The following is a 12032-nucleotide window of genomic DNA, read 5'->3' as shown; positions in this document are numbered from 1 at the left end:
TGCAATTTAAGCATTTGACTTGATTGTGCTGTACAGGTCTTACATTTACTGAAAGCTAAGACATTAGTGAGGATATTCAAGTTTGGTTTCCACATTGTTAAACTATGTGCTGCTGGTTTACCATCACGTATATGGCATTTAACAAACTGCAGTAATAGCTTTTTCATTTAAATGCTGGATTAAAAGCAAGACCACCAGCAGAGAAAATGAGCATGTTTGGATAGTACTTACCCTTTATCAACCTAAAAGCTATTGCAACTTTTTGTATCCATTCTTTCTAGGAACAAATTAATTTTTCTTCTGCCTTCTCTGTGTGATCCTCCCCTTGTTTCTATAAATCTGCTGCTTTTTAGGGGTTAAGATACCACATTATAAGAATGTGCCTGCCTTGTGTTGCAGTACAACTAAAGTAATTCACAGCCCTAACTTATGAGCAACAAAAAAATGGAATATTTCATCTGCCAATAAATCTGTCAAGTTCCTTTACATCATACCATTTGCACTGCAAACATACTAAGTCTTCATCCTAGAAAGAAGCCGGGGTTCATCAATTAAGGACCTAATCGTAAGAACTGCCAACAGCAGTACTGAACGGAGAGCTGAAGTCTGATTTTTATCTGAAGTAAGGCACTAAACCAATGAACTGTAGATAAAACCTTTATTTTTTCTTTTCAAGGGAAAGCAGGTAAACTCAAAAAATAATTTAGTCGAGTGAGTAATTTTTCTGTAAGTATCAGGAACAGTTTACTCCTTATTAAAAGGGCTATACAGATAGTAATTTAAAAAATGTTAATTCAAAGCCATCAAAAAGGGAGGAAATGCCCTTTGCTTTGTTTCACATTTATCACATTAGTAACTGCTTGTTGACATTTTTCTGTGACAAATATGGATATAGGTTACCAATACAAAAAACCAGGAACAACAGCTCTCTGAGCAACAAAAAACTCCTTTCTTCAGGTGTTGGTTGTGTAGGGATGCTAGCAGAGAGTGACTGCTGCAAAAATCTTTAAGAAAAGGTCTTCTGGCTGTTTGACCTTTATGCTCCAACATCCGAGGCTGTGGCTGGGTATCTGTAGCAATACAGTTTGTTGTCTGCACCTCCACTCAATAGCAACTGATGAGAGGAAAAGAAAACTGTGATTAATATCAGAACTAAGCAAAATACCTACACAAGAGTTGGGGACTCTGATTTTCTTTCCTTTGAAGACATAAAAAGGAGTACTGAATAATGAACTGTTAATGCATGACTAAAACCCAGAATCAAAGTGCAGAAGCAACCTTGTCTGTTCTCCTCCTCCTAAAATTAGAAGCAAAGTTTTTGCAGGAAAACTTCTAAAGCTTTTCCTGCCTTCTACTGAGAACAGGAGCCACACTGAAGATCTTGAACATTAACAAATTTTTTTTCCCATTTTATACATGTGTGTACCACTAGAGTAGCAGAACAGCTTTCTATAGAGGATTATATAGTTCCCCCCTTCTACATGTACTGCCATGCCCCTGCCGTCAGTTCATGCTGCTGTAGTCTCCATGGCAGCAAATGGTACCTTGGAACATGTATCTTCTCAGCAAGGTGTGGTGCCCTTCTCCTGTCTCTCGTTTGGAATATTAGTGTAAGGCCCACTTAATGCTACAGAGCTTAAACTCCCATCCTACTCCTTTGCACAGTAGCACGGGGAAGTGCTGCAGTGCGTATGACAGCAACACCCAGTTATCAACCCAGCGTCAACCACAGCACAACTAAAACTTCCTGTTCTCTTCTAGCTTTAAGCAAAAAGGAAAAAATAGTCCATGACTGCTTTTAGCCGCCTTCCTAACCACCATGAATATAAACTGAGTAACTTGCTCTTCAGATTCTTACCCCTGCTTCTGTCCAGTCCACACACAAAACCTTGTCTTCATGAGCAGCCAAGTCATACAGAGGAGCTTTGCAACTGGTAAAACACAGGTATTTACAGTCACATGGTTGAAGTTATGTGAGCAATCACAGAAGACAAAATTGGTCCCTGGAAGAAATACTATCAAATAGATGCGGTCTAGCAGTTATAAACCCTTTCAGAGGGTACAGGTATCCACCATCTGGTGTTTTCTCTGCTTTCTCCAGAGCTGATCACAGTGTTAACCTCTCCTACATCCCCAAAGAGAAAAGCAGAAACATTTTTCACCTCCTTGCAAACTACCCTGAGACCGAAATTTTATCAATTTCTGCTTGTTAGGAACAGTTTATTATATAGTTTCCTTCTTCCATGTGTGGATGCTGCTTGACTGTGTGTGTTTTCCAGAAAAGCCATTCATGTCTTCTGAATGCAAACCATTTCACTGCTTGGAAGTTTGTAATGAAAGGTCTGAAAAGAGTATCAAGTGCAACTTCACACTATTAGGCTCATTCTTTAGAAAGAGAATGTATTTTGTTCCTTAAAATAGAGGAATGGTTAGTAGACCTTCAGCTGTTCCTAATCCCAGTAGCAATGTTATGGTGGTTACCTTCTGTATGTCAATCAATGCTGCTGTTAATGCCAGGTAAGAACTGTGTTGGAATGCCATACAGCTCTCATGGATGTTAAGCCACAGGTTCTCTGGTAGACTACAGGTACTTTTCTACCTTTCGTTATATGCTTGACTCCTAAAACCTAGAGGATTTTCACAAGCGCCACAGGAGTTTCCAAGGAATGTCTCGGACTGCTTTTGCTATTTCCTATATAGGTTAACTGACCCTGTAAGCCTACATGCCTTTAAACAGCAAAGAATGCATGTTTATTTTACCTCCTTGTGTCCCAGAGCTTCACAATGTTGTCCAGAGAACCAGAGATCAACTGATGCTCATGAGTAGGTGACCACTTCACAGATGTCACCCAGCCTGTGTGAGATGTCAGAGACAGGAGAACCAAGGAGCCATCTGAACAGAAAAAAAAGAAAAAAAACAAAAAGACATCAGTAGATGCCAACTGAAACCAGCACTTTTAAGATGCATACAAAATCCAGTGAGAAAAGCAGTCAGCAACATATTTGTGTTCAAGGTAAGTGTTTCTCCTACCAGTAATACTAACTTCAAAAATCAAAGTGAACTTTAAAGAAAGCAAACAAAAATATAAGCCACACAAGTCCTGGGGGGAAAAAAACCAAAACAAACAAAACTCAAACTGTATTGTCACTAAACTCTCTTTTCAAAGATTTTTGAAAAAAGCAAACCAAAAAATTTGCTTTTATTATTAACATATAAGAAGATAATACTGTTAAACTCTGGAATATAGAAGTTAAACAAGTAAACATGTCAATGAAATAAATCTGGCTCAGTCATAAGTTATCTGCAATCCTGTCAGACATGGCATCGCTATATTGTAACAAAGTGACTACTATTTCACTTTAATGATGGTCTGACCAACTTAGGTGTGAATCTTACAAAAAAATAGTTCAGGTAATCAACTAGACAGCTGAACATTCATTAGGAAGTTAAAAAAAAAAAGAGGGAAAACCTAAGCTGAGTTAGTTTTCTAAATTATTAGGTGAGAAATCAAAAGAAGTCTTGCACCAGATTACAGAAAATAGACGTAATCTTTGTATTTAATAAAAGCCCCCAAATGGCTTACTTCAAGCAGAGGCACCAGAAAAGTTTGTGAGATATCTCCCAACAGGGAGAAGTTCTGATTTTGAAAAAACAACTTCAAGAACATGCATGTTTTAGCTCACCTTTGCTGCGAGGATCCCATAGCCTAATATGTCTGTCAGTGCTCCCAGATGCGAGGCGTCGACACAGTGGTGAGTAGGAGACAGAATTAAACACTTTGTTTCCTGTCTGTCAGAAAAGAAAATAGTAACTCTAAGAGAGGAGCTACTATTTTGCACAACTTTTTTCTTTGAGCTGGACTTCAGCTGAACCTACAGGCAAAGTACAATGACCTCACCAAAGTTGATTTGAGATCTCCAGTCTCAGCATCCCAGAGTTTAATGGTGTGGTCCCATGACGCACTGCAAATTTCTTCAGCATCTGACCACAGCACAGAGGAAACAGCTTCTGTGTGGCCAGAGAGGGTTGCCAGGGGAGTCTAGAATTTAAAGGCGAGAGGAAATTAGATTGAATATTGTCAAAAAAATCTATTGTTTCAACAAATAAAAACACGTGTCTGATCAGCCTGAGACACATCACCAGAAGTTTTCATACAGTCACTTTTAACAAAGAGAAATTATTTTGTGTGGACACACTTCTAAAACAAAACCCTGGACAAACGTGGAGCTCATCTTACCCTTGTTAGTCCCAACTGTTCAGTTTTCTGCTTCTTCCGTGGTCTGTTAGCTGCTTCTTCCATTTCATCCTCTTCATCTGTAGGTACTGTGACAGAAGACAATCAGACTTGATCTAGAGGTTTTTGAATTGCATTTCCATATAAGTAATTAAGCAAAACCCCATATTTACAGTACCTAACTTGTCTATGATGCATGAGTATTTTAACCTTACTTACAGTATTATCTCCATTTTGAGCTAGAGGAAAATTAATAAAAATTAAGTTATATTCTCCAGGTCAGGCAGTTTTAAAGTGAAGTCTTAATGAATTTTTAAGACCATCCTTACTCATGGAAAATTCCGATAGTAATTCAGGTGTGTGATAAACACAATCTTTCTTTTAGATACAATACCTACATATATACTCCCAAACTGAAGGAATATAACTTGGAACAGTGAAAGAAAGCGTTCAGATCAAATGGGATTAGTCTACATTTCTAGAAAAGACCTGGTCTTCTTACTGTCCTCCATATTATGGTGTCAGTAATAGAACAGGAAAATAACCCACAAACTTTTGATTTGTAAGAAGTCTATATCAAACCTGCACATTTACATAAATCCATTAAAAATAAATGAAAGAGAAAGTACTGTGTTCTGAATAAAATAAACATCAGCATGCTTTTGATAACTGTATCTGAAATTGTGTTACCAACCAAAACAGTAACTTGATATAGTGATGTAAAGCCTTACAAATCTTACAAAAAAAAAAAGTTCTAGCTTGCTTTTAATATTACAGACTCAAATTTTCTTAAAGAAAAAAATATTCAGATATCCATCTTTCAGGTTGTTGTAAGTACAGGGTTTTTTAAGAGAGCCAAGAACCCCAGCTTACACTTATCTTACCTGCAGACCAGATCTTCAACATCTTATCCCAGGATCCACTGCAGAACTGTACAAACAGAAACATTTTGTTAAAAGTCGATCCAGACAGACCTTGTAAGCCATACTAAATACACTTCCTGCTTGAAAAATTAACCAATGGGTTAACACACGAAGAATAGTGCTGGGCTCCTCAGAAAACCCCACATCTTTGGCATAGATCAAATTTATTCTTTTTCCTTCCTTTGCAGGAAAAATATCTACAAAATATCTCTTTATTTCCTTCAGCAGCAAAAGGTTTTATTTTAACCTGTCTGATACTGAGTCAAGCTGGGAGCGATGACTCCACCTTTGGTGTGAGTGCTCCTAACTGTTGGATTCCTGGATAAAGGGAAAGGACCTCTTCTACCACCTGCTTTTTCTGAGTATCACTCTAGAAATTTTTTCGCCACCAAAACTCCTGTGAAAATTTAGATCAAATTTGAAAATAGTTCATTATAATGCAAAATTCACATGCATTAAAAGTAAAGTTTACTTAAAAATAAGCATTTGACTTCACTCACAGAAGTCAAAAGCAGCAGTATAATAGCTTGTGTTATCTAAAGTCACCTTCAGGTTTTTGTGATATTAGAGGTTAAGCGCATCACTTTGAAAAGATGGCCTAGCATTGATGTAGCACTCCTAATCCTCAATAACCACCATTCATAGCAAGACTGGAAACTTATCAGCGTGTCAGTCATAACATGACTATGTTACTACCTATGTACCTATGCTTGGACAAAAAGATGATTTTTGAGATATGGGCTGCTACCATCCCAAAAGACAAAGGTTTCTTTCCAGGAGTCACTCACTTTAGTTCTCGTGCAATCAACAGCTATGGAGTCTACACTCCCAGCGTGTCCCCTGCAGCAGTGAAGGGCTTTCGCTTTGTTTTTCTCCACGTTCCACTCCCATAGCAGGACAGTTTGGTCCATAGAAGCACTGAGTAACAGGCACGATAAACTATCTGAGAAAGAAAAAAAAAGTCATGCTCGCACCCAACTCAGCTTTCCAAAGTTTTATATCTAATTATTCTAGTCAAAGAAATAGCAGATAGACAGAAACTCACTCATATCTCATCATGTTACCCTGCAAGTACGATTAATATAAATATACATACTAATATTTGCTAACGAAGACTGCAAGGTGGATAGATAATGTACATGTTAAACTAACTATACTCATTACTGTTAAAGGACTGTTTTACTCGCACCATGACTTCATTTCTAACACCACGGACAGAGATCGAAATAATTGTAGCATTTAGATAATTAAATAGTCATGGTTGAGGAATGCTGACATTTCTCCCCCAATAAATCAAACTACTCCCCTAATATATATATATATATATATATATATATATATATACTGACCTTGCTTCACCCATGCCACATCCTTCACTACTTCTGTGTGCCCAGCTATTGTCATGATGGATTTTCCTTCCAAAGACCAGATTCGAGCAGTCTGATCATAGCAGCCAGTTAATATCCTACAGGGTAAAGAATTTGAAACATTATTGTCTTCAAAACCAACGTTTTTATGAAAAAAAGCCTCAACCAGAAACTTGGAAAAATATTAGCATAGTAACTGATTAGCTGAAACGAATTCAAAATATAGCTACTTTGTGTGTTTAAAAAAAAAAAGAGTTTGGAAAAGTAAAAAAAATCTTGTTGTTACAGAGCAAAGCTTCATTAAAACCTACAAGGGTAAGGCTAGGAGTACAGGCCCAAAAGAAAAGCAATGACAGTGCTGCATATTCTGGTAGGTGACACTTAGGTAATTTAAAATAAAATTTGTTGTTCATGGTATGTTACTAGAGGATCTCAAAGCATTTTCAAACCATTAGTTAATATAGGACCATTGCCTAGTTGATTGGAAAATGAATGTGAAAATACCATAGAAAAGGACAATTATGGTTGTTTTTTTTTAAAGAAAAGCTCTGCATAAAGGTACACTATTATGTTTGTTGCTAATGAATGTCACATTTGAAGTCAAGGGTTTAAGCTAAAAAGAGAGATAAGGAAATCTTGCTGTCCTTTAAGAGAAAGAATAGTAAACAGCATTAGTATTATCAGTTTTTATTAACAGTATCTCATGTTCAGTGACTCTAGCTGTTTTCTACTTGTGTTAAAGTCACTGTCAGCATAGAATAGAGGTGTTTGAACTGCTTACCAAAGCAAGCAGCTGACTGACTTGACAGGTTAAAAAAAAAAAAACAAAAACGGAGCAAAGAGGGGAATAAAAAAACCCCGGATTATTAAAGAGACTGAATACCACTCCATTTGACACCATGGAGTCCTCTGCACACAACAGGTATAAGCAAGACAAAACTTGGAATTGGCTTAGTGTGGTACCATTCTTCAGTGGCTTGAACAGAACTGATCCAGTCATCGTGGAAGATGCATTCCTCTGGCTGAGGGGCCATATATTTCTCCACATACTCTATTTCCACCACTTCTTCCTGAGCTCACAGACAAAATACAATTAGTGTGGTTTTATTTTTTTAAATCAATAACAGTAATATTTAACTGTAGTGTGGTGTAAATATACAAGTTTACTGGGCAAAGATCTTGGTATCCAAGTCCTTTGCCACATTAGCAGAATTAAAGTCTTTAGACAAAAGTGTCTGAATTGTATTGCTTTCCATATTTTTATCAAATTACTATTAATAGCAAGCTGGAAGCAAAAGCAAGTAATTTCACTCTTCTCAGGTTCCTCTTCTGTATTTACCCATACAAAACTGGTGTCTACAATACTTCGCAACATTTTCTAGAGGTAATACTAACCTCCCCTGTTATCCCCCAATGTAACTAACAGAGTAGGAGCCAAAAATATATTAATGATGTACTGAGTGAGATAAGAATTTCCCCTCTGAACTGTATACAGAGAACAGATTGGGTAATGATGTTCCTTGCACTGCTCAGTCCCCTACTCTCTAATCACTTTGCAGTTCAGAATGGATTTAAAGATACAGGGAATTCTCCTGGGAAAGTGAGAAAAGAATAAAACTGAGCAAGGAAATCTACCTAGTCAGGATGACAGTGTAATACCTAAATCAGGTTGAAGGAAACTGGCTAAGTCTGTTCTACTGTCCAAGACAGGGAAAAATTGAGTATGACTTACCGTGGAGATATTTTCCATTTCCATGTGCGTGACCAGCGGCATACGCAGGAACTGGCCATTGATAAGGAAGTCAAATTCCACATATTTGTGATCCGCTGAAACAAATTGGGAAAAATCCATGTTCAGGTGTCACTATTTGATACCATCAAGAACAGCATGGTTCTGTGGCTGGTTCAGGAGAATGGAGCCAGCAAGAGGTTAAAAAGGACAAAACAAAAAAACCCCCAACAAAACAAGTCAGTTTCTTCTCCCAGTTTTAAGTGGGCAGCCCATGAATTCCGCAGGATTATGTGAGTTAAAAGGAAGGAAAATTTGCTGTTGGGGTTCAAGGAGTTAAGTTTGCCTCTTACTGTTAACACATTATTTTCTAAATCCTTTTCTCTGTAGCTACGTCTAATCAGTGGTGCTTCATCACTGCTCTGTATGGAGCTTGCCACTGCTAGCCCACATCTTTATCATCACTTGCTAGAGCCCTGTATTTCAGGCAGCGATAGGAAAATCGTAAGAAGTTTTGGTTCGTATTTCTCGCTCTGTAATGGCATAGTTGACAAAGGCCCCACATCTCAGAGCATTGCACTGTGCACTAGTTTTCTATTCAAGGTTGTTTGCAAGTTGCATTCAACCCATGAAATTGCAGAAGTCCCAGCAGGTTAAGACACAATTAGTCTGGTTTCTTACAGAAAATGGGATTTTTCAACAACGTTGCACGGGTGTCTTTCCCCCAAAATCTTTCAAGTCATTCAAGTCCATTTTAGCTAGCGTTGACAGAACGGTTGAGCTCTTCTCAAAGGCTTTCATAAAAACCAAACCTTTGGTTTCATTAGTTCTTTTGCCAGGTTTTGGGGAACGCTTCCATTCCCGTCTGCTGGGGCATCTTGGTCTGCAGTGCTGGGCACACACTGATCCAGCCTTTGGAGCGTTTCTCCTGGGACTGCCCACCAGCACTGACATCTATCCGCTGAGTTTCAGACCCAGTTCAAAGAGTGCCGTACTCGGGACAGCCAGGCCAGAACAGAAGGGCAGGGCCGGCTCCGGCCGAAGCCTGACCTCACTGAGGGGCCTGGGGCTGCCAGGCTGCTGCGTCGGACTCGGACAGCCGACTTCCTCGGCCGGGCCGGCCCCGAGCCGCCCGCCGGCGGCACCACGCCCGGCAACGGGGCAAGTTCAGCCAGAGCAGGAACGCGGCTCGCCTGGCGCCCGGGGCAGCGGGGCGGCTTGGGGCCGCGCCGCCGCCTGTGCCCTCACCGGGGGCGCGGGGCCAGAAACACGGGGGTGAAGCGAACTTGTCGCCCCTTGGCAGAGCGGCTCTGAAGGAGAGGCGAGGCCGACGCCTGCTCGGAGCTCCCGCCTGGGAGAAGCGGCCGCCCGCCCCGGCACCTACCGTTACCGGCCGCCAGCAGCTTGTTGATGAGGTGGCTGAGGTCGGTGGTCTCGGAGGCCGCGGGCACCGAGAAGGGCACATCCTCCACGGCGTACCTGCGGGCACACAGCGCCGTTACCGCCTCTGCGTTACCCCCGCCTCAAACCCGCCCCCCCGGCCCGGCCGGGCGCCCCCTCACCTGCGGTTCTCGGTGCGGAACCGCGCCGTGAGCTGCGCCATGCTGCCGCTGCCGCTGTCGCTGCCGCCGCCGCTGCCGGCCTCGCCCCCGACCACGTGCCGCGATTAGCCGCGATTAGCCGCGATTAGCCGCGCTCCGGCCCCGCCGAAGCCTCTTCCCGCGGCCGGGCTGGGCCGCGCCGCACCGCGCGCTGACCGCCCCCGAGCCCGCTGCGCCACGCGGCCGGCGGCGCGTTGCCGCGGAGACCACAACGCCCAGCATGCCACGCGCGCCCCGGCCCGCGAGCTACGGCTCCCGAGAGGCCCCACGCCGCCGCCTTCCCGGCGCCCTCCGCGCGCCCCTCTCCTCCCTCTCTTCCCTCCCGGTTCGAGGGCGGGCGCGGTGGCGCGCGTGCGCGGAGGGGCGGTCTGTATGGCGGCGCCTGCGGGAGCCGAGGCGAGGTGGAGTAGACCCCTTCGGGACCCCCCGCCGCTCCCCGCGGGGCTGGCGGCGGCCGTGCCGGGCTCTTCCCCCCGAGGCGGCGGGCGGGGCCCGCGCTTGTGTGTCCCGCTCCCCCCGCCCCGGGGCTGTGGTGCGGAGGGGTGCGACCGGGGGGGCCGCGGGGCGCAGGCTGAGGGGCAGGGGATGAGGTGCGCCCCGTTCCCCTCCCGGCTGGGGCGTGGGGGGCGCTTTCCTGTGGGGCACTCGCAGGCCCTTGCGCCGCTGGAGCGGGGCCCCGTGCCTCTCCCGCACCCGGGGGCCGCCTTGCTGCACCCCCGGCCGGGCCGGGCCGGGCGGGGCGGTGCGGGGCAGCCCGCGGTACCGGCCTTGTCCCCGTGGCGGTGAGTAGTTCCCCGTGTGGGGCTGCGGCGTTGCTGGAGCCGGCGAGCTGGCGTGTGGGACTGTTGGCTGCTGGTGGTGTCTTCTTGGTGTAACTTGGGTTGTGTTTCTTTGCATGTAAAGTGACACATCGACAATAAACTTCCTACTAAAAGTAATAAACCCAACATGCAGTGGACTCTAAAAGAAGCTGTAAGTGAATTTGCTCTTTTGGGAGAAAGCTGCTTGTGTGAGTACCTGCTGTGTGCTCGGTTTATATATCTTTTTCCCCGCCTTTCTGACAGTTACTTGTGGCCTCTCGAGGAACAGTTGAGCTTTCCCTGTGTGGTGACTCAGGTTAGGGCAACTTGTTGGAGCGGGCAGGTGTTGAGTCTTGATGTTTTGTGAGGCTCTGAAGTATCATCTATTTCTTAAGTGTACTTAAAAGATCTGTCAGCATTTGTCAATGTAACTGACACAAGTGTATTTTCCAGATAGCTTGTGCTAGCTACACAAAAGTGATTTGCTTGAGCAACCTTTTAAGTAGGAGTCCCCAGATGATCTGTGCATTCTTAACACTATCTGCCTGCTCTTCCATGACAGAGAGAAGCTGAATCTCAAACCTGGTACAAGTTAATATAAAGCTAATTGTAACTCATTTACTTGAGGGTATCACTATGCCCTAATTTCCTCCCTGTTATGTTTTACTGTAATTTGTGCCCTTCGTAATGGTGGTAGATGAATGTCATCAGAGGTAGCTTTTTTAGAGAGAGCGTTTAATTGTTGTAAGCTATGCAATTATCTTAAATCTTCTTGTAAAACCTCTGAAACATTTCATGGGAAACCCAAAAAAGGTTGTTGGTGAGGCATTCAACTGTATGTATTTCCTGTCAAGAAGTATAAATTAAAACCTGAATGGGGAATATTGCTATCAGAAGTGCTGAAAACATGAACTTGCACAGTCAAGCTTTGATTTTTTTTTTTTTTAATGGGTATTCATTGAAGACTTGAAGCTTGAAAAACATAAGAGAATTCCCTCCTTCCTTGCCCGACAGAATACTCCTAGCTAGAACGTGCTTATTATCACAATGGACCTGTTTTTTACCTGTTTTTTACAGTTTAGGTTTCTTCTCGCGACTAAAATCTTGCAATATTGACTCAGTGTTAAAATAATTGGCTCTGGGATTTTGAAAGGCAGTACTTCCCTTTGGGATCTGTCTGTGTGTTGCCTTCACAAGGAGGCCTCGTAACTGAGGGAGGGCAGAAGCAAGCATTCATATGAGGCCTTAAAATTATGTCAGGCTAGAACTGGTGTATTCTTAGGGACCACTGCTTGTAGTTGATAGGTATAGGTATTACCATAGAATAAAGAATTGGAGGCAAGAAAATACAGAAATCTAATACTCTGCCTTAAGGCA

General features: G+C 43.0%; 2 protein-coding genes across 6 annotated transcripts in view; one reads left to right on the top strand and one right to left on the bottom strand.

The window, feature by feature from the left end:
* Positions 1-641: 641 nt before the first annotated feature.
* WDR12 (WD repeat domain 12) lies at positions 642-10134 on the bottom strand. Its single transcript, XM_072873937.1, has 13 exons — positions 9817-10134; positions 9639-9733; positions 8258-8352; positions 7489-7595; positions 6508-6623; positions 5947-6101; positions 5120-5165; positions 4239-4324; positions 3900-4040; positions 3685-3790; positions 2761-2893; positions 1859-1931; positions 642-1114 (listed from the first exon to the last, which is right to left on the bottom strand). Exons 1-13 carry the CDS (start codon positions 9855-9857, stop codon positions 1037-1039), a joined length of 1272 nt encoding a protein of 423 aa, XP_072730038.1. The 5' UTR covers positions 9858-10134; the 3' UTR covers positions 642-1036.
* CARF (calcium responsive transcription factor) overlaps positions 10135-12032 on the top strand; it is a 38066-nt gene continuing 36168 nt past the window's right edge. For 3 of the 5 annotated variants that reach the window (XR_012044253.1, XR_012044251.1, XM_072873934.1), the window contains exon 1: positions 10135-10256. The gene's annotated coding sequence lies outside the window, so the exon portion shown is untranslated. The remainder of the gene's footprint in view (positions 10257-12032) is intronic. The other 2 variants (XR_012044252.1, XM_072873935.1) reach the window with 2 other exon arrangements.

This window comes from Ciconia boyciana, chromosome 10, assembly GCF_034638445.1.
Source record: "Ciconia boyciana chromosome 10, ASM3463844v1, whole genome shotgun sequence".
NCBI lineage: Eukaryota > Metazoa > Chordata > Aves > Ciconiiformes > Ciconiidae > Ciconia > Ciconia boyciana.
Note: the sequence above shows the minus strand (reverse complement) of the source record. Positions and strands in the feature narration are given on the sequence as shown.

Coding starts and splice junctions, on each gene's coding strand:
- WDR12 (XM_072873937.1), bottom strand. CDS start 9,857: ATGGCGCAGCTCACGGCGCGGTTCCGCACCGAGAACCGCAG. Junction 9,734..9,816: donor TTCCGCACCGAGAACCGCAG/GTGAGGGGGCGC, acceptor GTGTGCCCGCAG/GTACGCCGTGGAGGATGTGC. Junction 7,596..8,257: donor AAATGGAAAATATCTCCACG/GTAAGTCATACT, acceptor CTGTGAGCTCAG/GAAGAAGTGGTGGAAATAGA.